Source organism: Mya arenaria, chromosome 6, assembly GCF_026914265.1.
Source record: "Mya arenaria isolate MELC-2E11 chromosome 6, ASM2691426v1".
NCBI classification, from domain to species: Eukaryota; Metazoa; Mollusca; class Bivalvia; order Myida; family Myidae; genus Mya; species Mya arenaria.
The window spans coordinates 11,840,037-11,866,928 of NC_069127.1; the positions used below are offsets into that span (position 1 = coordinate 11,840,037).

Here is a 26,892-nt window from a genome sequence, read left to right on the forward strand (position 1 = left end):
ATATATCTCAAGTTTCAAGTTTTATTTATACTTGTTGTTCACATGGGCTTGAGAGAAAGCAAAACATAAGGCAAAACATGCAACAGAATATTTCAGTTCTGTACTGTATGGCTGAATTTAAGCCAGGGGAAGACACCTTGGGAAATTTTTGTAATGGTTATGCGTAGCCCAACTTCATGAGACGAGTGTTACCGGTGCAGTATCAGATTGGACACGTCAAAACGAAAGAGGAAAAACTTATTTTATTTCCATCTAAGAGTTTAACATTTTGAAATTTTAACGAAAATGCAAGGAATGTACAGCATGCGAAGTCCAGGTACATTACGGTTTAATAATATATGCTGATGAACCAAATATTTAACATTTTTTGATGTGTGGTCATTATCGGACTGACAATTCGGATGTCAAGTAAATTGTAAACAACCAATTTTAAACTGTTGGGAGTTTTTTTCACAATGTTTTGAATCACTGTATTATATTGTATTGATAACGGTTATGGTGAAAAGCCTGTAGTCGGTCAATAGCTATTCGTATTATAGTCTAAAATAATAAAAGTGTTATAAATACACAGGGTTTCCACCAGCCCTTTATGGCTTGTCGGGCCCGACGTGCCTTCCGCTGGCAAGGCTAATTACCGACACGCGTTAATTATGCCGACATGCTTTAATCCGCGTAGCGACAATCCTTATCAAAACAATCATCAGTTTTGACAATACACAATTTTGTTGCGATTGCAACGGTTGCAAGGGTTGACTGACGGCCAGAAGGCGTGTCGGGACTATTACGGCATTTGTATCAGCCATTCAGGATCAACGACAGCATGAAGGCGTGTCGGTGAGGTTCAACAGTGCAATCAACCAAACTTCTCCTATTCTTTATCAAAATGGGAATGTGTGAAAAACACCACTGTCGTAATTGCGACCTTCATCCCTATAATCATCTATGAACGCAAAGTAAACAATAAGTGTTAATTGATTTCGGTAACATAAATCATGTGTCGTTTTATTTTGTTTCTTAATCCAGAGTCCGTTTGTTAACCAATTATTAAATTGTAATTGAGAACCGTGTTAAGATATCTGTGTTATTATAAACAATGGTTATGCTATGTCGTCATATGTAATTGAGTCGCGTTCCCGTCTTTAGTTTAGTGTAAAGTTATATTTTGTGTTGCTTATTATTAAACTTTGATTATTTTATCGTTCTTTTAATTTATTTAGAAAAAAGATAAATAAATCTGAAAATACACATTACATTCCCTTTAAGTTATTATTTAGCCGACCCGGCTTTTAAAATATTAGCTGTTGCAGCTTTAAATACGAATACACCCACGAGCAGTCGCTTTACTCCGGGCTCTTTTGTGTTCCAGCATGCAGCGTGCTTTACACGTTTTGCTGTGACGTCAACGGTGTCAATAAAAATAATACCCGCACTAAACGAAACATGAGTCGATAAATATCGTCGGAAAACTTGAGAAATACCAATAATTAATGAAGAGAATCCATTAAACCTTTTCACAAATATGTTTAATGTTAATCGGACTTGAGTTGGTACTTCTAAATCATAGGAACATAACTGTAAACTTGTTTAAAATGCAGGAAATTGCACCATTTTGGATACGAAAATAAATCGACGTCAGGAGGGGACACCCCTCCCAAACCCTCCCCTTCCAACATGCCTTATGAAATTCCTGGCGGAAACCCTGATACAGGATTATTCTAATCTCTACCAGTAGGCGAGTAGTTCTCGGACACTAGTAGTTCTCGGACACTCGCGATTCCCACCGCATTTTGGAAGTTACATATCAATCACCTGATTTAAATCAATCCGGTGTTTGAAAAGTTTCAGCAGGTACCAAATCTTTTCATTAGGTAAGGATTATAAGGCCAAAAGTTTCCAGTTGTTAACAAAACACATTTTTCCTCTGCTGGGAATTACAATTGTAGTGCGCATGTGCAAAAAGAACAACTTAAAATACCAGCAACAGTAAGGTTAAATGATTTGTTCGGTATACTTCCTTTTTTGACGCAGGCGACATTCTGCATTTACAAAAATATTCATGTTAAGTCGAGTGTTTACATTACACATGTGCTAAAAAAAGATACCATTTATTTTATTTTTAGCTCTACTATTCAAAGAATAGGTGGGCTATACAACTCGCCCCAGCGTCGGCGTCCAATTAAAGTTTTAGGGCAAGTTGGGATTTTCACTTATAAGTCCAATACCTTACATTCAATTGACTTAATACTTCACACAGTTGTTCAGGGCCATCACATGATGAGGTTAGATAACTGCATATTATTCTTTACACAGATTATGGCCCCTGATTGACTATGGAACTCAGGTTAAAGTTTTAGGGCAAGTTGGAATATTTATTAATAACTTCTATATCCTTTGTTCAATTGACTTAATACTTCACACAGTTGTTCAGGTTACATAACTCCATATTATCCTAAATACAAGTTATGGCCCCTGATTGACTTAGGTTAAAGTTTTAGGGCAGGTTAAAGTTTTAGGGCAAGTTGGGATTTTCACTTAAGACTCCAATACCATTCATTCAATTGACTTAATACTTCACACAGATGTTCAGAGCCGTCACATAATGAGGTTAGATAACTCCATATTATCTTTTATACAAATTATGGCCCCTGATTGACTATGGAACTTTAACCTAAGGGCAGGTTGGGATATTGTTTAATAACTTCTATACCCTTCATTCAATTGACTTAATACTTTACACAATTGTTCAGGACCATCACCCAATTAGGTTACATAACTCCATCTCCTTAATACAAGTTATGGCCCCTGATTGACATAGGTTAAAGTTTTAGGCAAGTAAAAGTTAAGGGCAAGTTGGGATTTTAATAAAAAAAACTATACCGTTCATTAAATGCACTTAATAAAATTCAAAATTATTTACGACCATCTTACAACAAGAAACATAACTCTGTTTTAAGCCTAAATACAAGTTATGGCCCTTGAGTTTTTCAAATTTTTTCCCTTTGAAAGGCATATTTGTATATTCTTAACCACATTTTCATAATGGGAAATCATGTTATTCGAATGACTTGCGTCATTGTTTGGGTGGGCTGGTGGGAGGGCAGCATCAAAGTCACCTTATGTATCAAATAATTTTAGTTAGGTTTGACATAAAGAGACCAAACTTGGTATTATTACATGGTTATTGTATTCTAAGTCAAAGCGGCGTAGTCAAGCGCGCTGTCTTACGACATCTTGTTATGAGCTTTATGTTATATGTATATATGTACAAATAGATTAGTTTTTAATGAAAAATAATAAGATATATATTACCTATTGGTTTGAAAATTGCAATTTTGAATATTTTAAATAATAAAATCACTTCAGCCCATGTTTTCCGGTTTTGTTGATTATTTAAGGGAGTGTCCGAGAACTACTTCTGTCCAACTAAAATTTAACCCCTTTTGAGCACCACATTCGGAGCCTATGAGAATGGACTTAAGTTGTTTAATTTTACTTGATTTTGCATTATTTCAACAGAAGAAGAGCTGAAGTTTGTTATAAACATTGGAATATCATATATCTTTTAAAATAAGGATACTTTATCGATAAAACCTCTAAAAGTGTCCGAGAACTACTCGCCTACTGGTAACGTCTAAACGGCTTTGTGCAAAAAACATTTTTTATTGAAAAATATTGAAATTGTGTTTAGAGAAGTATTTTATGTTTGAAATAGATCATAAAGGCTTATATCATATTTCTATATGTAAGTGCAAAGACATTTAGCACAAAACAAGCTTTAAATGCATTAAAACACAACTCTGCCATCTCTGAGGTGTTTCGATTCTTGTAAAACTGTGAACCACACCTTTGCATGTGCCCTTGTATATACATCATTACGTTTTGACCGTATGAAATGAAATAAAACACATCGAACTCATAATTATTCGTTGGATATTTATTTTGAACTAATATAAAATAACGTTATCTGGTAATATTTCTTGTTTTTACGATATTTTTATCGAAGCAATATGCTTTAACCCGGAATCTTGGTCGGAGTAGCTACCCACTTTCGATACAAAACAATTTGTACGTGAAGGATTTGCCATTTCAAAATTTGTTTTTTGTATTGCACTAACATTGTTTATCTCCTCCTAAATGGCACTGAATATTGCGAATATATAAGAAATGAAAGTCAAACATTGAACTGTAGTATGCTAACCAGGCTAAGTTTACTCTGCATGCCTTTTGCATCTGTGGCCTCTTTGATACCAGTTGTATGTTGCTATGCATGTGTGCAGTAGTTAAATATATACAATACACCATCCTTTATCTTGTCTATTGACAATCCGGGACATCCGTTAATGGGTATGTTTGCTTACATCATACATGTACGCACCCGCCCGCCCCCTGATATTCCCGAAGATTTTAGGCCAAAATGCCAAATAATCTAAATGGCTGCTGATCAGTTGAAAAACATTTTCCATTCCTAGGAAATAACTATATCAATGAGTGAAGATAAAGACCAAATCTCCCATCCAGAGTCTGATGAGTTAAGCACTTGGAACCTCTCCACCAGTGAAAAAAAATCAAATTCAATGTTTGATTTAGGGTAACATAAATAATACTAAACTAGTAACAAATTAGAAAAGCATGTTAAACAATTTATTATTCCAAATAACAAGAGTCTTTGTTTTTGTTTTTACAGCTGTGAAGCGGCTGATGAAGGAAGCCCAGGAGTTGAGCGAGCCCACAGAGCAGTATGCCTGCCATCCACTTGAGGTAATACAACATGCTTTCAGCTTGGCTCTTTTTCAAAGAAAAAGGTTAATTAATTGTATTTATTGTATTTTTTAACCTCGTCCATGACTGTTAAACTTAAAGATATTCAAATAAATCTTTAACATGTTTTGCCAGAGATGATACGCACATGTGCAAGAGTCGTGCCTCCTCTGACTCAGATTTTTCTTGAGTCTCTTTATTGGAAGTTATCAGTACTGGTTTTGTTATTTAGAGGTCATATGAAAATTCCCCTGATCTTAAACAACACCAGGAAAATTGTCTCTCCCTCTTAGCAACATTTTATTTCCCAATTATTTCACTTGTTATTTATTATAGGAAACGTATACTGCTCACTGATTTATGTTAGTGGTCACATTGCAGTCTAGATGCAGTCTGGAAATGAAGTACACAATGTTAATTTGAATAGGAAAATTACTTCTTTTGAAATAAAAACACTTATTATACCTGTGAAATCCCTTTAAAATTTTAAATCTTGTATTATTTACCAGGATAACCTGTTTGAGTGGCACTTCACGATCAGAGGACCAGCTGACTCAGAGTTTGACGGAGGACTGTACCACGGAAGGATTGTCCTCCCTCCAGATTACCCCATGAAACCTCCAAGCATTATCATCCTAACTGTAGGCTTTAAGAAATAATTGTTTGATAGTATATGTTTATAATGTAGAAAATAAATAAAATATGCTAGCATGGATATCTACGGCATAGCTGTTATTTGTCCTTGACCATTATGTTATGGTAAAAACCATGGCGCCTTAATTCAGGGTAAAACTATTTAAACTTTTATGTAAATTATTGTAATCATACATGTAGTATATAAGTTAGGTGCCTACTGAATTTTTCAATACTTAGAAACTATTTGAATCTAAAGATGTAACATACATGTAGTATTATGATTTGGTAAAAACATTTTATTTTATAGAAATAGAATTTGAATTAATATTTAGAATTTCCTTATCTTATATATTTTTACATTTTAAAGGTAAAATTTTCTCCAACCTCAGATAAGTAGATTCAAAAATTTTACCATGCTAGAAATTCTATTCTTGCCAACGAGCAAAGATAAAACGCCTGTAAGGATCTCCTTTTTAATTGTCATCACATTGTAACTACCTCCCTTGTTGAAGACTTATCTGTAGCATTATAGAAACCTTGTCTTGTTGCTATATTTAGAATGCTTATTAATTAGTTCTTGCTTCAAATGTCATTATAAAAAAGTTTTCAAGCACCTTTCAAGAAATAATGCTTCACTCTTCTCAGAACTATTTAAAAACTGATTTGACTATTAAATAATCTGAATCACTGCGAGCATACCCATGACAACCACAAATTATAACATATCCATACACATTTATTTTCACTTCGCACAAAAGAGTTCCAGCAAAAAAAAAACATTTTTACTTAATTTTGTTTAACTCAGGTGGGAAAAAAAGCATCTTCCATAGCTGCTTGTGTAAGATAGGTTCATCCCAACCTCACGCATGGTGTTCTGCGGAAACTCGGTAAACCTTGTTGCTTCAAAACACCCTACTCTCGGCAATGGTAGATACTTATAAGTCCTCTAGTAACATTACGCTTATTTTCAGCCAAATGGTCGGTTTGAAATCAACCAGAAGATATGTTTGAGTATATCAGGTCATCACCCGGAGTCCTGGCAGCCATCTTGGTCATGTAGGTGACTGATCACACATTAATATAAATACGTTTGAACTCTGTAAAAAATTATCATCAGCATAAATATAGTCATTCAATCTGTCACTAGCTATTACTGAAATACAACAAAAAAATATACTCATTTTTTTACTGAAGTTATGGTTTTTATTGGTAGAATTAAAAACATTTTTGAAAAATACACTGATAAAGAAAGTAAATTATTTGTTGTTGATAATATCAAGTAAGAGAAACATTTTGATAGCAAATTTTGAAAGAAAAACCACATGTACCTTGAATTTGCCAATATTGATTAAAAGTGACCATTTCAGTGCGGACAGCAGTATTAGCTATAATAGGGTTCATGCCAACCCACGGAGCTGGAGCTCTGGGATCCCTTGATTACACACCTGATGAAAGGAAAATACTGGCCAAGAAGTAAGGGACTGTTTCCTGTTTAGATTTCATTTCCCTGTACATGTTCTATTAAATGAAATTTGATTATTGTGGATAAATTCTGTAGATATGAATAAGGATCAGAGTTCCTGTTAGTATGCACAGAATTAATCACATCTATGACAATTATTTTTGGAAGGAACACATGCAATTTATATATTGTCAAAATGTAATTGATGTGTGCAGGTCGCAGGACTTCAAGTGCCCGTCATGTGGAAACATCAACAATATCCTGAAGCCAGTGACGGAGGAGTCAAAGAAAACCACGGAGGAGGCAAAAGAGCTGGCTGCTCAAATAGACTTCAAGGTAGAGTAGCTTTCAGGATCATGCTTCTAATATTTTGGTTCTTATGCATTGACAGGGCTTCAATTGGTCGATAGGAAATAAAGATTCAGATTCAAAAATGAATGTTAGATGATACAAATCAATAGCTATTAGTTAATGCCTCATTTTCAAAATGTTTCATTTTAATATCACAATTGTGGTTTTTACCAATGATAATGATTTTCTGTTTTACTGATAAAGTCTTGGGTTTTCTGACACTGAAAGTCATGTTTCAACTCTATTTAAATAAGCGTTATGTACCACTTTATTTTACTTCAGGATGAGAAAGAAAAGAATGCAGCACTAAAACAGTCACAAGGTAATTCTACTCCTTCAACCGAAGAGGCCTCCAGCAATGAGGCCACAGGTGTGGAAGGTGCCCAGGCTTCACCACAGCCGCAGTTCTCCCCTCCCCTGTTGCCCCCACAGATGGGACAGTTTCCATTCGGAATACCTTTACCCCATGGATTTCTCCCTCCACACCCACAAGCGACTGGTAACCCTGCCAACCCCGCTACTCAGGTGCCCCGGTTTCCACTGCCTTACATGTCGCCATTCTTCCCTCCCATGCCTCCCCCAATATTGCACCCTGTTTTTCCTGGAATGAGGCTGCATCCATGGCAGCAGGGGACGCCAGCACCAGCTTTCTCACCTCCAAGTGGAGAGCAGCGAAGTGATAATAATGCAACCAGTACTAATGATAACACACAGAACCCTGAAGGTGTGCAAGACACTAACAGTGAATCAGAGGGACCATCTAGTCCATCTCCTGCTCAACCGGAAATCCAAACTATAGACAATACAAGTCAGGAAGGTCTCAGACAGAGGACTGTGACTCAGTCTGTCCAGAATACAAGTTCCCTGCCAGGAAGGTCTGCAGAGCTTGGCACAAGACATGTGCCTCAGACCTACACAAGCAGTCGTTCAGGGGACGTCGCTCTGCTCACGTTTGGACTGTTCGTGATCAGTGTGATCATTCTGCTCTTGATAAGAAGAATGCATATGATGAACTTGTTCTCAATGTTAAATTGAGGTGTTCAAGTATTTGGGATGTGAAAACGTTAAGACAGAAAGTGACAAGTTTTAACTGTAGCAATAGGGAACTTTGAGCCATGGGGGGAAAGCCATCTCAAGAAATAAACATTTCAATACCGGTAGTTTGTTTTAATTCTGTTGACATACATTTCTTCAGTTGGTATGTAGATGTGTATTGTACATGTATATGTAGGTAAGTTTCATTTAAAAGTTTTTAAACACTGCTCCAAGTGTTCTATTAGTACCAGGTAAACGACTTGTACTTCGTTATTGTGACCATTATACCTTGAAATGGAAGGCCTGAAGGTAATTAGTTAATGTAATGATTGTAGAAAAGTCAACCATTTAACATGCAATGTTTTATTCTTTAGTTGTTTTTAAACTGCAAGCTTTTGTTACTGTTTGTATGCTTTGTATTTGTTATGAAGAAAAGAGTTTTTGTTTGTTTTTGTTTATAATTGCATAACAAAAGACTTGTCGTTACTGAAGGAGCGAAGGGCAAAGTAGTTCACAAGGAAGTTGTTTTAATAATGATTACATTGCCTTGCTTTAGACATTACTTCAGTTCCCTGTGAATGTTGCTATTTGCCCTTTATACGAATCTTTCATGTTCAAAGAAATCCATTTTGTCTAGTGTCATCCTTTTTCAGAGGAAGACTCTATGTAACACCACTTCAACAATATCATCTTATACATACTACTTACGGTGTCTGGTCTCTCACATTCACATCTTACTATTAATACTGACACGTGTCATTTCTGTCCATATGTAAACTAATTCAATTAAATTTGATTCACAAATTTTTACACAGAGTAATTCCTAATGTGTTTGTGATTCCTTTGTGCAAATGTAAGTAATGAAACTTTACTATCAATTAATTTTGCTCCTTTTATTCTTTTTTTTTTTTTTTTTAAATAAGTCAAAGATCCCTACATAATTATCTGGAGAAGGATTTTGTTATTGATTCCAGATAATTATTGAAGGCAAAATTTTAAACTTACATTTATTCTTAAATTATTTTCTTCCCAAAATAGCTTTGAGCTTTGTACTTGTCCCATTAGAGCTTCTAACACAACAATTTTGATTATGTTTCTTTCGCTTTTAACATGAACATTTTTCTCCCATTGATGCAATTTCAAGAAGATTGTCACAGAACACAGGCACTTTTGCTTATCTTCTTCAAATTATTTCAGCCACGATTTGTAATGTGCATCACTTAACCCATTTAGCCGAGAGAACACACTTGTTCTTTTTACTCATGTTGATTTTTTAGAAGACCTATTGACGATTTATTTTTACATCTTAACCATAACACTGATCATATAACACATCATGAGAATTGCTCACACAATGAAGCATGAATATACTGAATAAACCTATTCGGCAAATGGCCTATGAAAGGTAATGCTATCAAATTTATTTATTTTTATAGTCACATTTGATCTGTTTTCAATTTTTCTTTCACTTTTTTGTCCAATTCAAAAGGAAGTTAGCTAATTTAATACATTTTTTTGAAATTCAAGTGCTTTTTAAGGAGTTCTTGGTGGTTACAAATTCATGTAGTTTGAAAGGAGTGGGTATCAAATACAAGACCTGTGCGAACCATTTGTCTTGTTTGTATGACATTATCTTACATGTATGACATTATCTTACATGTATGACATTATCTTAAGACATAAGTAATGCCATACAGGTGAGATATGTCACATTATCTTACATGTATAATATGACTTTATCTTACATATACGATGTTATCTTAACCTGTATGATGTTATTAATAATACAGTCATTGTTTTGGTCTCAAAGACCTACTGTGAAGGCTTGGAGTTTTCATTGTTAGCCTTATTATATTATATAAATCTACAAATACTATAATCAAGTCAATATACATGTACATATGTAGATAGATGTATATAGAATGTGGGATATTTATATGCTTGTTGTTGTTGTATGTTTTCATTAATGTGAATGTATTGTTGAAGGAAATCCATTAAAGTCATTAATATTAACACAATGTTGTTCATATTTTCCCATAGTTTGCTAAATGCTAACCTTGAAAGCGACAGTTTTTTTTATTTGGCCTGATGGCCTAATTTCTACCCCATACAAGTAGTTGATCTAAATTTTATAAACAAATTCTTACCAAGTTTCATGATTTTTTTAACTGCTACATACATACATTTTTTTACAAACCATGTGATCAGCCATCAGGCTGCATCCACCAAAACTGTCTGCTCTCTAATTGAACGATTTATTTTCATCCTATCCACCAAATGTTTATGTAAATTTTGTGGTAATAATATCTGGGATGCCTTCAATAACCTTCCTGCTTGCTTCAGTCTCTCCTGAGTTATGGTTCTTAGTCAAATTTAACTCTGTTCACTCTGACTTCACCATTCTTCATCTAATCTTTACCAAGTATGGTAGCAATTATTATGGGTGTAAAAAAATAATTCTGAGATTAAATGGGATTTGTCTGTTCTTACGTACCGGTAACCATTGCTTATCTAATATTTGATTTTGTATCCCATGGACAAATTCGCTGCTAAATGTAATGGCTTCAGCAACTTGTGACTTGTCTTGTAGCACTAACTCCCCTTCAAGTCTTGTAGCACTAACTCCCCTTCAAGTCTTGTAGCACTAACTCCCCTTCAAGTCTTGTAGCACTAACTCCCCTTCAAGTCTTGTAGCACTAACTCCCCTTCAAGTCTTGTAGCACTAAAGTCCCTTCAAGCCTTGAAGCCCTAACTCCCCTTCAAGTCTTGTAGCACTAACTCCCCTTCAAGTCTTGAAGCACTAACTCCCCTTTAAGTCTTGTAGCACTAACTCCCCTTCAAGTCTTGAAGCACTAACTCCCCTTTAAGTCTTGTAGCACTAACTCCCCGTCAAGTCTTGAAGCACTAACTTCCCTTCAAGTCTTGTAGCACTAACTCCCCGTCAAGTCTTGTAGCACTAACTTCCCTTCAAGTCTTGTAGCACTAACTCCCCGTCAAGTCTTGTAGCACTAACTCCCCTTCAAGTCTTGTAGCACTAACTCCCCGTCAAGTCTTGTAGCACTAACTCCCCATCAAGTCTTGTAGCACTAACTCCCCTTCAAGTCTTGTAGCACTAACTCCCCTTCAAGTCTTGTAGCACTAACTCCCCTTCAAGTCTTGTAGCACTAACTCCCCTTCAAGTCTTGAAGCACTAACTCCCCTTCAAGTCTTGTAGCACTAACTCCCCTTCAAGTCTTGTAGCACTAACTCCCCTTCAAGTCTTGTAGCACTAACTCCCCTTCAAGACTTGAAGCACTAACTCCCCTTCAAGTCTTGTAGCACTAACTCCCCTTCAAGACTTGAAGCACTAACTCCCCTTCAAGTCTTGTAGCACTAACTCCCCTTCAAGACTTGAAGCACTAACTCCCCTTCAAGTCTTGTAGCACTAACTCCCCTTCAAGTCTTGTAGCACTAACTCCCCTTCAAGACTTGAAGCACTAACTCCCCTTCAAGTCTTGTAGCACTAACTCCCCTTCAAGTCTTGTAGCACTAACTCCCCTTCAAGTCTTGTAGCACTAACTCCCCTTCAAGACTTGAAGCACTAACTCCCCTTCAAGTCTTGTAGCACTAACTCCCCTTCAAGACTTGAAGCACTAACTCCCCTTCAAGTCTTGTAGCACTAACTCCCCTTCAAGTCTTGTAGCACTAACTCCCCTTCAAGTCTTGTAGCACTAACTCCCCTTCAAGTCTTGTAGCACTAACTCCCCTTCAAGACTTGAAGCACTAACTCCCCTTCAAGTCTTGTAGCACTAACTCCCCTTCAAGACTTGAAGCACTAACTCCCCTTCAAGTCTTGTAGCACTAACTCCCCTTCAAGACTTGAAGCACTAACTCCCCTTCAAGTCTTGTAGCACTAACTCCCCTTCAAGTCTTGTAGCACTAACTCCCCTTCAAGTCTTGTAGCACTAACTCCCCTTCAAGTCTTGTAGCACTAACTCCCCTTCAAGTCTTGTAGCACTAACTCCCCTTCAAGTCTTGTAGCACTAACTCCCCTTCAAGACTTGAAGCACTAACTCCCCTTCAAGTCTTGTAGCACTAACTCCCCTTCAAGTCTTGTAGCACTAACTCCCCTTCAAATCTTGTAGCACTAACTCCCCTTCAAGACTTGAAGCACTAACTCCCCTTCAAGACTTGTAGCACTAACTCCCCTTCAAGACTTGAAGCACTAACTCCCCTTCAAGTCTTGTAGCACTAACTCCCCTTCAAGTCTTGTAGCACTAACTCCCCTTCAAGTCTTGTAGCACTAACTCCCCTTCAAGTCTTGTAGCACTAACTCCCCTTCAAGTCTTGTAGCACTAACTCCCCTTCAAGACTTGAAGCACTAACTCCCCTTCAAGTCTTGTAGCACTAACTCCCCTTCAAGTCTTGTAGCACTAACTCCCCTTCAAGTCTTGTAGCACTAACTCCTCTTCAAGTCTTGAAGCACTAACACCCCTTCAAGTCTTGAAGCACTAACTCCCTTTCAAGTCTTGAAGCACCAACTCCCCTTCAAGTCTTGTAGCACCAACTCCCCTTCAAGTCTTGTAGCACCAACTCCCCTTCAAGTCTTGTAGCACTAACTCCCCTTCAAGTCTTGTAGCACCAACTCCCCTTCAAGTCTTGTAGCACTAACTCCCCTTCAAGTTTTGTAGCACTAACTCCCCTTCAAGTCTTGTAGCACTAACTCCCCTTCAAGACTTGAAGCACTAACTCCCCTTCAAGTCTTGTAGCACTAACTCCCCTTCAAGTCTTGAAGCACTAACTCCCCTTCAAGTCTTGTAGCACTAACTCCCCTTCAAGACTTGAAGCACTAACTCCCCTTCAAGTCTTGAAGCACTACCCCCCCCTTCAAGTCTTGTAGCACTAACTCCCCTTCAAGTCTTGAAGCACCAACTCCCCTTCAAGTCTTGTAGCACTAACTCCCCTTCAAGTCTTGAAGCACTAACTCCCCTTCAAGCCTTGTAGCACTAACTCTCCTTCAAGACTTGAAGTACTAACTCCCCTTCAAGTCTTGTAGCACTAACTCCCCTTCAAGTCTTGAAGCACTAACTCCCCTTCAAGTCTTGTACCCTCCCGAAAAAATGATAAAGGCGTCAGTCCATTTTTCAATGTTACTGATTTTTTCCCTACACTCACGTGGCTTTGACTCAATTTGCCCGGCGTCATTAAGCCGCAAAATGTTCCTACTAGCATAGTCTTGCAATTCAATGGAACCCTTTAACAGAAGAGCCAAATTGATAAAACTTCCTTTTTGAATTTGTTCCCTCAATGGCTGTGGGACATGTGCAGCCAAGTCGTCATCACTCAGACGAACAACTGAAATTGGCAAAGTGGTCTCTGGACCTTGACTTTCACCTGGTGAATCTGTGCCCTCACCACCCCCCAGAATAATTTTTGAGGCCAATATGATTTTCTCAAAATCAATAACATTCTCACCCGCAGGTTTCTCTGGTACATCTTCCAAATTTCGCTCGACCAGATCCTCTTCCACCTGATGTTTTCTTTTCCTTCAAGCCTTAGGCATCTCTGTGCAATTTTAACTTAAAATAATGTGAAGAAAACAATGAAAATACTTCGATTTAATACGATTTTATGAAGCTGTAAATTTTTGTATGCTATCCTACAGACGACGAAAACGGAAAGGAAGAGCTATGACAGACTAGTTCCTAATTTCAGCCTTAAATCTTGATATCTAATTACATTCGATCCCAGATTCGAAAGCAACTATAAAAATTAATTGCACTTCCGGCTGTCAGAAAGTGTAAACAAACGACCACAATGCGTCAAAATTACAAAGTTGTGTATTACTGCGAAAAGATAAACAATTCTTACAGGACTTAAATAGATCGGTTTATTTCCTAAAAATAAATGTCGTTATGCCTATAAAGTCATAACGAATATTATGTATATTGCTCTGCCTCAGGATCTCGTGTTTAACATACAGGCAGTTTAAAGGCACATAAACTCAACACTTTTAAGAATATACTTATAATCTGTGACCTTTAACATTTAGTATGTTACCAACTGTGTAATAATATGTATACCACACAATGAGAAACAAGAAACATGTCAATGGTTTCTTACTGTGATTTTATTCTTTGAGAATAAATTATTTTATACTTTAACAATAACATGATAACATTCAAACAACAAGACATGATCACATTCATATCACAAACACTTAAACAGCAGTCATCCCTACACATTTACAACTTAATTAATATTGATAAATAGCGTATGCATTTTTCTCCTACAACCTGGAGACAACCATACTGAATTGATCAAAAATATAATAACATATTGCAGAACAGGCCCCAATTTCTCAAAAGTTTGTAAGCCCTTCAAGTAAGCAATTCAATTCCTTACTTAGTCTTAATATAATTTAATGAAAATTAGTTTATCGTGATTATTATGAAGACAATTATCTCATACAGTATAAAAACTATGAAGAATGTTTATATTACACAAATTATACGATAACAAAACAAGCATTTTCAGTGAAAAGATATCCCCCGCCAACGATGGCTTGTTTGTCCTTGATGGCTTGTTTGTGCTTGAAGGTTAAAAAAAATCTCAGAAAGAATAAGATAAGCACATTGGTTTTACTGAGAAACGACTGCAAACAATGATTTTTTAATAAATCAAGGGCAATAACTCTAAGGAAAATTGACCAATCCAAAAGAAAAATAGACAGGCATCATCACAGTATGTTGGTTCTAATTTATTCCAAGTGTCATGAAATTCTACCAGCTAGTTGCATAGAAAAGGCTGCAAACATGGATCTTTTAATAAATCAAGGGCAAGTAACTCATATAGAAATTACACAATCCAAAATATAAATAAACAGGCATCATCGCAGTATGTTGGTTCATATTTATTTCAAGTTTCAAGAATTTCTACCAACTAGTTACTGAGAAATGGCTGTAAATGAGAGTTTTTCAAAAAATCAAGGGCAATAACTCCAAGTACAATTGACCAATCCAAAAAAAAATGAACAGGCATCATCCCAGTATAGTAATGCATATTTATTTTAAGTTTCATGAAATTCTGCCAGCTAGTGACTGAGAAATGGCTGTGAATGTGCATTTTTCAAAAATTCAAGGGCAATAACTCCAAGGACAATTGACCAATCAAATTTTTTTTTGGACGGGCATCATTCCAATATAGTGGTTCATATTTATTTTAAGTTTCATGAAATTATACCGGCTAGTTACTGAGAAAACGCAGGTGACGGACGGAAGGAAGGACGGACAGAAGGAAAGACGGAAGGACGGACAACGCCATTTCAATATCCTCCTCCCTATTTCATAGGCGGGGGATAAAAAGTGAGCTCAGCCTAGTCCTGTTCAAAGAGACTCAAGATTTTTTGTGACATTGGTGTCAGGAGGCTGCCAATACAAACAAAATAGTAAAATTGACATTTATACTAGTAATTGAACTAAAATCATTATTAAAAAAGTAACATATAGAACTGCTTATTTAAATTTATGCACATCAAAAAGAAAAAGATACCAGCATCTTGACTCAGGCAGTTGCCAAAATATGAGTGTTTATTTCTACTTTACTTGTAAACAGAAAGTCGAGTCCCAGTCCTAGCCTTGGAGTTGCCAATGAGGGAAAGTGTAAGTCAGTAGCAGGCAAAGAATTAAATAACAGTCTCAACACAAAAACATTTCTGTCAGTTATTCACATGAAAACTTCAGACAAATATATAGATTGTCAATACACTTATTGCAGAGCGCAAATCAGTCTGGCTATATTTTTTTCAGGAGTTAAACCCCTTGATGATTTATGGACATCTACATCGCTTTCAAAAGCGTGTATGTAAAACAGTGAGCTGACGTCCTCTTGAGCCATAATACAAGGCAATGTCATGTTCCAAGTTGATCTAGTGAACACAAATAGATAGCAATATCAGAAATGGGGACATTTCAACTTGTCAAATACTACATGATTCAATTGAACAGAAATTCACAATAGTCCAGTCGAAATTAAACCAAAATAGACAGCAATTAATTGCTTACATGGATACTCCTATTTAAAATCAATACATGCACATGTATTACAAACATAAGTTTTGAGTGATAAACCTTTCACTTCTTACTTAATCACTGTTAACAAGTTTGTAACCGTGTATTTAATAGCTGAAAACGTACAAATATTATATGACTGGTGGGTCTTAAAAGATTTACAGTGATAAACTATCGTCTCAGAAGATAGAAATACCGTGTTTTCTACACCTTTTTTTCAAATTAAACATGGTATGCTTCATAAGAACCATTGTTTTCAATATTTATTCATCCTTTTTCAGCAAATTAATCAGTTGTATTTACGAGTACGAGTGCATCTTTAAATGTAATAACAAGCAGGCATACATTACAATTGAGGTTAAAAAATATAATGTGCAACTTATCAGAAAGTGAACGTGGCTTCTCGGAAAGTCGTAACATATAAGGATATTCCTTTTTTAATTAAAAAAATCGTGAAACTTAAAAAAGCATGCATAATTTTGATATTCTGCAAATCAATGAAATTTAAACGAAACTGAAAGTTCTTGATCCTCGTATACATACATAGTGAGTGGAATGTTGGGTGTTTACAATACTGGCCATGAAAACTTTGTATGTCCTCAAAAACACTGTGCACCATGTGAAAATACATGTACAGTACATAGTACATGGCATCTCAGCCATTGAAAGTAAAAAATCATGCACAAGCATCATGACTAAACAAATTCATCACTGATGTTAAAGGGACTCACTCATGTTTTGTCAAATGCAGTTTTTTATGACGAAAAAGTATGGCAAGTCATTAGGAGTGTTAAAATAAGATACCCACAGCTGGAACTCTTTAGCAAATGTTGATATAAGCTCAAACATTACCGGTATCTTTAAAGACCACAATTTAAAAAAGCGTTAGTAACAGGATTTAGTGATTCCTTGTAGCGTGATTGGTCGATTGACATTATCATGGGATGTTTTCAATGTATTCTTAAAAGGTCAAAATATCCATAAACTGAAGTATTAGTCCTTGTGACCTGGTGGTTAAGATGACTTTTTTTACATGACCTGAATTTACTCTCCAACTAAAACCAAAATATTATTTTTCATACATCTTATTTTTTCGGCAATTTCGGTATCAAAGAGTAAAATAATTCTAATATTACTGTTTCAGATGCATTACCATTAAATAAAAATGGTCCAAAAACATGAGCAAGTCTCTTGAAGGTGTATTTGGACTGGTTTATACTTTAGGACTGAAATTCATTTCTGGGGCATCTATGTGATCAAGAATAACCATGGGGCTGTTTCATTCAGAATCCCAGGAGTGGTTTCGTTCCTAAGTGAGATTTTCAACAGTAGTTCTGGACTGTTGCGAGTCTCTAGGGCACAAAACCAACTATATCAATCTTGATGAAAAAAGGCCACTGATCAAGTTTGCAATTCCTATGAAAAGTGCTGGAATTGGATGAATTACCAATTTGACAAGAGTATTCGAGATTAGATGCTTGCCAATGCCTCTGCAATGAATGATGGCCAAGCAGTTAAGGCAAGATAATCATCGGTTTTACTCTTTAGGAAAGGCAAAGGCAATATAAGTATTTGTAAAGAAAATGAAGAGCAACGATTTTGACACCATGTTGAAGTTTGATGATAATTACTTTATTTGAATGTGCTCATAGGCAGGTAGATTTAATCAAATGCAATAATTTCCATAAGCATTTAGGCATGAAGATTTATTAAAAAGCCCGAATTTTTCAAAGTCTTCAGGCATGTAAATTTGTTAAAATCCCCTAATTTCCATCAGCATTTAAGCTCGTAGAATTCTTAAAATGCCCTAACTTCAATATGCATTTAGGCAGGTAGATATATCACAACAAAGTTTTCCAAGACTAAGTACATTCTCTGATATCCACTATCCTTACCTAAAGAGCTCATAGAAACACCAGTCACCAAGGTGATTTCAGGTATAGAGGTAGGGTAAGAATAGGCCAGTGTTTCTTCAAGACTGGGATGTACACCCGGTCGAAGGAGTCCTTTGCAAGTCAGATATGCCAGGGTGTCCATTTAGGAAAGTGACATTTTACTGCTGTGCCCTTTTGAGACACAAAATACTGTGACCTTGGTCACTCCTGTAGGAAACGCTGAAGGCTTTAGTTGTGTCAGCAAGATAAATCTATGCCAGCATGGTTACTAAATTCAAAAACCAAAACATATACCTTAGAAATTAAAACTATATGTTCATGTACCGGGTATTAAAACTAATTTCAACATCCATGTACAATAACAAATCCATAATAACATCAACAATTTTCAACATAAAAATTTAAATACATAATTTATAAAAAAATAATTTCATGGTTTACCATTATTGCCATGGCTTGATCTCTGATAAATTCCAACTAATACATGTATTCAGTTCTACGAACTGTTTCACCCTTAACAGACAAATACCAGGTATAGATGTAGTTCTTATCACAAGAATAGCAATCATTTGATGAAAAAAATTAAGTAACTTATCACATTTCATTAAAACAAACTATAACAATGATCACCACATGCATTACAAATAATCACCGACTATGAAAGGTTAACTAGCCATTTAATTATTAAATGAAAAAAAATATAAGTGATAAAATCAATATAGTTCCGGAGGCCATTTCAATAAAGATCGTAGTCTATTTTAGTAGTAAATTGAAATTATATGTAATAGTTTTGTTTCATGAAGCAAACATTTGCCAGGTTTAAAACTGAACAAAAAGTTAAAAGCATCCAATCAATGTGCATAACATTTGGGATCTTTATACAGATGTATGATTTATGATACAACTATAGTTCTTTATTGAAACCGGGTCCTGAGCGCTTGGCAACGTCAAAATTACCTACATGTAAATGTGTCAAATACTTCATCTGGTTTTTTTTAAATAAAATATTGGATGTAAGAATTCAGAAAAAAATAAAGTGTACATAAAACCCAATATAATATGTAAAACCTTTCTAAACATACTGTCTTAAGTGTTTTCTAATAATATCATTCTTATGGAAAATAGAAACTTGCATTGATTTGAGATTCTAAAAACATGTACATGAGGACTTTTTCTTTCCATTGAAGAAGAAAATTTGAAATTGAAAACAATTTCTTGAGTTTGAATTATAAACAGTTTCTGGATATGAACATTAAAGTAATAAGTGTGTTTTCTTGACATGGCAGAAGTTAAAATACATGTGCATGTACTAGCTTTGCAAAGTCAGAAGTTGATACGAATAAGTATTTGAAGACCACCATGAAAGCATAGACAATGTGAGACAGATGCACACATCATAAAGAGGCAACTGTCACACAATATCTAAAACCTCCCATGCACCAATAAGTGGATTTATAAAATTATTTCTTACACCTGTTTGCAAAATTTGAGGCCTCCAGGCAAGACAGACTTAAGTCCATATAAAAATAGAAGGATTTACATCCGTCTTCAGCTGGGCCCACTTTTTTTACAAAGAAGCCATACAGAAAATGGCAAGCAGTTGAAATGATGAAATGAAAATCATTCAGTCTCAATTCCATTTAAATGTTGCGGTAACCGAATGATGACTCCTAACCTTCAGAACTGTGTATGTCTAACAATAAACATGATTGAGAAGGAAACAAGCATTCCAGGAAATACAACCATAATAGCAACATACAACACATTCTAGAGTAATAACAGTTAATAATGCAGATAAAATCATAAGTTATTAATAAATTTCAACTTCATAATAAATAGAAAGAAGCGTTGCACTTTTCCTCAACAATTCATCTGAATATCTATTTCACAACTTTAAACAGTCATGAAAATAAAAATCTGTCATCTGTTAAAAAACTACAAGATCACACTAACTTAATTCAATTTTGGACCAGTCCATTGGCAATCATACGGCAATCACATGGTCCTACTATCACAACTCTGTGGATATCTCCTGCACACAAGGGGCGAGAAGCATGTCGTAACTATCTATCACCTTAATGACCCTGTGAAGGGGTGAACATCATGTCCATGTCACGCATATAATTGCATGAGCCTCAATATCACATGTCAGGATATATAACATGACAACAATATGAACAGCCCTGGAGGATTAACATCATGTCAATATACTATCACAACAATATCCCATTTCAGACTGTGTGTTGCCTGCTACCCATGCCCCTCACTGGCACCCTCCTCATCGGCCTCTGGGTCATAGATCTGCAATGAAAAATAACAGAAAATTGGTAATGTTTTGTTATTTTAGCTTCTAAAGTACAAGGTTCATAGAGGCAAAAAACTATTTAAAACCAACCACTTTCAATAAATGAGAACTAAAAATGTTTATTACGCACACAATTCTATTCCTGCTCAAATCTTCATCAAGAACAAATTTCCAACATATCTAACCCTAAGACCATTTCGACATATGCCTATGCAATCAATGCTTAAAACTGAAAACAAATACACTGATCACTGCATTTAAACACAGAAGGCATCTCCCTCAGTCAGCTAGACTAGTATGTCTCTTATCTTCCTGCATATACAGTATGTTTATTCATTAAATAATTATGATGATAGGCTAAATATGATTAAGTCTAAATGTTTATATTTGCACTTGATTTCCTGTACGATAAAATTTGCGTTCATTTTGCAAGAACTGGTCGACCTCTTGTGACCTCTGGCAGGTTTAGGAAGAAATAATTTTCTTGATAAAGGCGATAATTATTACAACCAAAATCATAAATACCATAAATCAATAAAATAATGAAAAAGGGAAAATGTAAATATAAGGATTAATTCTTATTAGTGATGCTTTCATGCAGTATGAACACTTGGCTGCATTTTTGCAACTTAAACAAGAAGGCCATGATGGCCCTAAATCGCTCACCTGAGTAAAAGAGTTTAACCTTTGTTATCAATATAGCTTGTTTCTCAAAGAATATTGAACAAGAGCTGTCACAATATGAGACGAATGCCCCCGAATGTGACATTGACCTATGAACAAGTACATAAAAAGATCTTGCCTTTACGTGTCAAATACATATGGCAAGTTATTTTAAATTGCCTCTAAACATAAAAAATACCACCCATACTTGACAGCCTACACTCTTATGTCCTCATATTCAGCATTCCAATGTGAATAAACACTTAGTGTATCTTTCATCTTAGAAGTAGGGACATGGGTCTTATACACAACATGTCGTCTTGGTATGTCGAATACATGTGGCAAGTCATTTTAAAATCTGTCCATACAAGAGAAAGTTACAGCCCGGACACGAAAGCATATACTCCATGTACTTATATGCAGCGTTCCATTGCAAATAAACACTCAGTGTGACCTTCAACTTAGAGGTAAGGACATGGGTCTTGAATACGACACGTCGTATGTTAAACACATGTGGCAAGTCATTTTAAAATCTGTCCATACAAGAGAAAGTTATAGCCAAGACAGGACAACCTAAACTCTATGTCCTTATATATGCAGCATATCATTGTGAATTACACTTCGTGTGACCTTGACCTTAGAGGTTGGGACATGAGTCTTGCACACGGCCCATCGTCTTGATATGTCAAACACATGTGGCAAGTCATTTTAAATTATGTCCATACAAGAGAAAGTTACAGCCGGACACAACCTATACTCTATGTCCTTATATGCAGCATTCCATTGTGAATAAACACCTAAGTGTGACCTTGACCTTAGAGGGAGGGACACAGGTCTTGCATGCAGCATGTCGTCTTAGTATGTAAAATGCACGTGGCAAGTTATTTTAAAATATGTCCATACAAGAGAAAGTTACAGCCCGGACATGACAACTTATACTCTATGTACTTATGTGCAGCATTCCATTGTGAATAAACACTAAGTGTGACCTTGACCTAAGAGGTAAGGACACGGGTCTTGCACACAACACGTCGTCTTGGTATGTCGAATACATGTGGTAAGTTATATTAATATCTGTCCATACAAGAGAAAGTTACAGCATGGACACAAGTCAATGAGCCAGACACACCGAGGGACGGACGGACGGTGCAATTTTAATATGCCAACCTTCGGGGGCATAAAAACATACTGGTCAAACATGTTGCCTGAATAATCACTGACAGGACTTGTCAGTTGCCTGCACACTGACAGGACTTGTCACAGTTTCCTTCACACTGAAAGGACTTGGTGATTGACTGCACACTGACAGGATTTTGTTTAGTTGCCTGCACACTGACAGGACTTGATGATTGACTGCACACTGACAGAATTTGATTCTCACCTGCACACTGACAGGACTTTGTTCAGTTGCCTGCGCACCTAACTGACAGGATTTAATAATTGACTGCACACTGACAGCACTTGGTACAGATATCTTTACACTGACAGGACTGTTTTCAGTTGCCTGCACACTGACAGGACTTTGTTCAATTGCCTGCACAATGACAGGACTTTGTTCAGTTGCCTGCACACTGACAGGACTTTGTTCAATTGCCTGCACACTGACAATACTATGTTAAATTGCTTGCACACTGAAAGAACTTTTAGTATAAATACACAAACAAAAAACAATGCACCATCCAATAAAATCAATAAACTGCCTTAAGCTCTAAAAATCAAATATCAGATCACATTCAACACCTTCAACTAATATTATCACCTTTACCCATCTAGGACAACATCACATTCCTTCTAATATTAATAATTTTTTCTTTACATAAGTTATTAGTGAATAACACTATCCACACAGAGGATAAGATTGTAGCACCTGCATGAACAATAATCTACATTAAGTTCAATGGAAAAGTCTGATGATTAAATTTATTATTAAGTAAAAATGAAATTTCTTCTAAAGAATAAAGTGTATAATATTTTTTTGAATCTATGAACCTAAGAAAAAGAACAATAATTACCTCAGAAGTGACTATGTTGAAGACTTAATTAAATTTAAAATCTATTCCCTTGTTCCTAAAAATAGAAAGTAGTGGAATCTCCAACAAAAAGGGAGACCATATAGCAAGACTTGCTGCCCTTGCTTCAAGAGTAAACTTTACATAACTATCAGATTTTAACAAAATGTATTTTTGATGAACGTGTAGCCCATGGGCTGAGGCCAATTTTTCTCAAGGGGGCATAAATTGAATAAAAATGGTAGTTAACCAATCAATAATGCTACACACCAAATATTTAAGCACTAGGCTCCATAGAATTTGCCAAAACAAGTTTTGTAATTTTTCCTTTAGGTTGCCATGGCAATCAGAGTTTTGCATGGAATTAATTTCTTTGAACAAATTTGAAAAAGCACCAACCAAGGATCATTCCTATGAAGTTTCATTAAAATTGTCCAAGCGATTTAGGAGAAGATGATGATTATAACCAATTGTTGACATTTTCCTTTAGGTTGCCATGGCAACCAGAGTTCTGCATGGAATTAAATTCTTTGAACAATTTTGAAAAAGCACCAACCAAGGATCATTCCTATGCAGTTCATCAAAATTGTCCATGCGATTAAGGAGAAGAAGATGATTATAACCAATTGTTGACATTTTCCTTTAGGTTGCCATGGCAACCAGAGTTCTGCATGGAATAAAATTCTTTGAACAATTTTGAAAAAGCACCAACCAAGGATCATTTCTATGAAGTTTCATCAAAATTGTCCAAGCGGTTTAGGAGATTATTATTACCAATTTTAGGTTGCCATGGCAACCTGAGTTCTGCATGGAATTAAATTCTTTGAACAATTTTGAAAAAGCACCAACCAAGGATCATTCCTATGCAGTTTCATCAAAATTGTCCAAGCAATTTAGGAGAAGAAGATGATTATAACCAATTATTGATATTTTCATTTAGTTTGCCATGGCAACCAGTGTTCTGCATGGAATTAAATTCTTTGAACAATTTTGAAAAGCACCAACCAAGGATCATTCCTATGAAGTTTCATCAAAATTGTCCAAGCAGTTTAGGAGAAGAAGATGATTAAAACCAACTGTTGACATTTTCCTTTAGGTTGCCATGGCAAACAGAGTTCAGCATGGAATTAAATTCTTTGAACAATTTTGAAAAAGCACCAACCAAGGATCATTTCTATGAAGTTTCATAAAAATGTCCAAGCGGTTTAGGAGAAGAAGATTATTATAACCAATTTTAGGTTGCCATGGCAACCTGAGTTCTGTATGGAATTAAATTCTTTGAACAATTTTGAAAAAGCACCAACCAAGGATCATTCCTATGCAGTTCATCAAAATTGTCCAAGCGATTAAGGAGAAGAAGATGATTATAACCAATTGTTGACATTTTCCTTTAGGTTGCCATGGCAATCAGAGTTCTGCATGGAATTAATTCTTTGAACAATTTTGAAAAAGCACCAACCAAGGATCATTTCTATGAAGTTTCATCAAAATTGTTCAAGCGGTTTAGGAGAAGAAGATTATTATTACCAATTTTAGGTTGCCATGGCAACCTGAGTTTTGCATGGAATTAAATTCTTTGAACAATTTTGAAAAAGCACCAACCAAGGATCATTCCTATGCAGTTTAATCAAAATTGTCCAAGCGATTTAGGAGAAGATGATTATAACCAATTGTTGACATTTTCATTTAGGTTGCCATGGCAACCAGAGTTCTGCATGGAATTAAATTCTTTGAACAATTTTGAAAAAGCACCAACCAAGGATCATTCCTATGAAATTTCATCAAAATTGTGCAAGCGGTTTAGGAGAAGATGATTATAACCAATTGTTGACATTTTCCCTTAGGTTGCCATGGCAACCAGAGTTCAGCATGGAAATCATTTCTTTGAACAATTTTGATAAAGCACCAACCAAGGATCATTTAGTTTAATCAAAATTGTCCAAGCGGTTAAGGAGAAGATGATTATAACCAATTATTGACGCCAGACGCCGAACGACGGAGGACAGACGCCGGACATATACTGATCTAAAAAAATGCTTACGCACTTCATGGATTTGCAAAATGCGGCTTAGTGTTTATACTGAATGCACAAAAAAAGGAAATAATCCTTTAATTTATGTTCTATTTTATTTTTTCACCTTGGTGAAGGGGTGGTCGAGTAGCTGCGAGGTGGACCAGCGGTGGTCCGGGTCAATTTCAAGACAGTGGGAAAGGAAGTCCCGTCCCTCCTCGGACAGCATCTCCGGAATACTCGGGATCGCACCCATACCTAGCTTAAACATGATCTGGAAGTTGTTCTCAAACTCGTGCCAGGGACGCTGAAAATCACGAGTTGTAATATTGGTGTTAAGGTTAACTACTTTATGTGTACATGGGTATGGATTTTTTTATTCCTAGTTTGCAAGTAGTTAACTGTCAGAAAACGCTTCTTAGACATCACTTGTAATGTGAATGTTTAATAAAGAGTCACCCAAGACCAAAATACATTAACTGTGTGTAATATATTAAGATATACCTAGGACAAGCATCCTTTTTTAACACAATCACAATGAAAGTCAATGAAATACAATCTCTTTAACAGACAGTACCTTTCCTGATGCCATTTCTATGACAACACATCCGATACTCCAGATGTCCGCTGCTCGCCCGTGACCCTCGCTATCATTCTTTGTTACAACCTCTGGGGCCATGTAAGCTGAAAACAGCAACAAAAATACTCTGAAATAATTTATCTATTACAAATAATCTCAACACATTTACGAAAGCTCTCAAGTTTAACCGTCCATTTTAAGTACAATTTAATTCAACATCGAAACTCATGTCAGCATTTTAAAGAAGTAAAAAATCTCTAAGACTGAGCAAGTAGAATGAACATGAACACTAGCATGTCTCACTCATTCAAAGCCAAAATTTAATATAACAGGGCTTGGTACAATGGTTCAAAGCAATGACAATGGATTCATTCTTAATCTGAATCAAAACATTGCTAATTGCTGGACATGATGAAGCCTTGTAATTGCTATTCATGATGCTGCACTGAATTGCTGGACATGATGCTGCACTGTAATTGCTGGACATGATGCTGCACTGTAATTGCTGGACATGATGCTGCACTGAATTGCTGGACATGATGCTGCACTGTAATTGCTGGACATGATGATACACTGAATTTGCTGGACATGATGATGCACTGTAATTGCTGTACATGGTGATGCACTGAATTTGCTGGACATGATGATGCACTGTAATTGCTGGACATGATGATGTCCCGTAATTGCTGGACATGATGATACCCTGTAATTGCCGGACATTATAATGCAATGAAATTGCCAGACATTATGATGCAATGTTATTGCCGGACATGATGATGCACTGTAATTGCTGGACATGATGATGCCCTGTAATTGCTGGACATGATGATGCCCTGTAATTGCCGGACATTATAATGCAATGAAATTGCCGAACATTATGATGCAATGTTATTGCCGGACATGATGATGCCCTGTAATTGCTGGACAATATGATGCAATGTAATTGCCGGACATTATGATGCAATGTCATTGCTGGACATGATGATGCCCTGTAATTGCTGGACATGATGATGCACTGTAATTGCTGGACATGATTATGCCCTGTAATTGTTGGACATGATGATGCAATGAAATTGCCGGACATTATGATGCAATTACATTGCTGGACATGATGATGCCCTGTAATTGTTGGACATTAT

General features: G+C 36.0%; 2 protein-coding genes across 5 annotated transcripts in view; one reads left to right on the forward strand and one right to left on the reverse strand.

Annotated features, from left to right (window-relative positions):
* The first annotated feature begins 182 nt into the window (after positions 1 to 182).
* On the forward strand, positions 183 to 10,275 carry LOC128239426 (ubiquitin-conjugating enzyme E2 J1-like). The gene is made up of 7 exons (XM_052956048.1): positions 183 to 316; positions 4,685 to 4,758; positions 5,268 to 5,399; positions 6,366 to 6,450; positions 6,762 to 6,867; positions 7,072 to 7,192; positions 7,490 to 10,275. The coding sequence occupies exons 1-7, from the start codon at positions 286 to 288 to the stop codon at positions 8,240 to 8,242; spliced, it is 1,302 nt and encodes a 433-aa protein (XP_052812008.1). The 5' UTR covers positions 183 to 285; the 3' UTR covers positions 8,243 to 10,275.
* Positions 10,276 to 14,332: 4,057 nt separating this feature from the next.
* The window catches only part of LOC128237287 (mitogen-activated protein kinase kinase kinase 4-like), a 55,520-nt gene continuing 42,960 nt past the window's right edge, over positions 14,333 to 26,892 (reverse strand). For all 4 annotated transcript variants that reach the window (XM_052952666.1, XM_052952664.1, XM_052952665.1 and 1 more), the window contains 3 exons: positions 25,751 to 25,857; positions 25,301 to 25,480; positions 14,333 to 20,486 (listed from right to left, as the gene is read on the reverse strand). In XM_052952666.1, coding sequence (XP_052808626.1) covers positions 20,436 to 20,486; positions 25,301 to 25,480; positions 25,751 to 25,857 — 338 coding nt within the window. In that variant the 3' untranslated portion in view covers positions 14,333 to 20,435. The remainder of the gene's footprint in view (positions 20,487 to 25,300; positions 25,481 to 25,750; positions 25,858 to 26,892) is intronic.

What these genes read in the sequence shown, in the direction of transcription:
- LOC128239426 (XM_052956048.1), top strand. Translation starts at nt 286, where the DNA reads ATGCAAGGAATGTACAGCATGCGAAGTCCAG. An exon ending in ATGCCTGCCATCCACTTGAG is followed by an intron (nt 4,759 to 5,267) that starts GTAATACAACAT and finishes ATTATTTACCAG; the next exon opens with GATAACCTGTTTGAGTGGCA. An exon ending in CTGCTCAAATAGACTTCAAG is followed by an intron (nt 7,193 to 7,489) that starts GTAGAGTAGCTT and finishes ATTTTACTTCAG; the next exon opens with GATGAGAAAGAAAAGAATGC.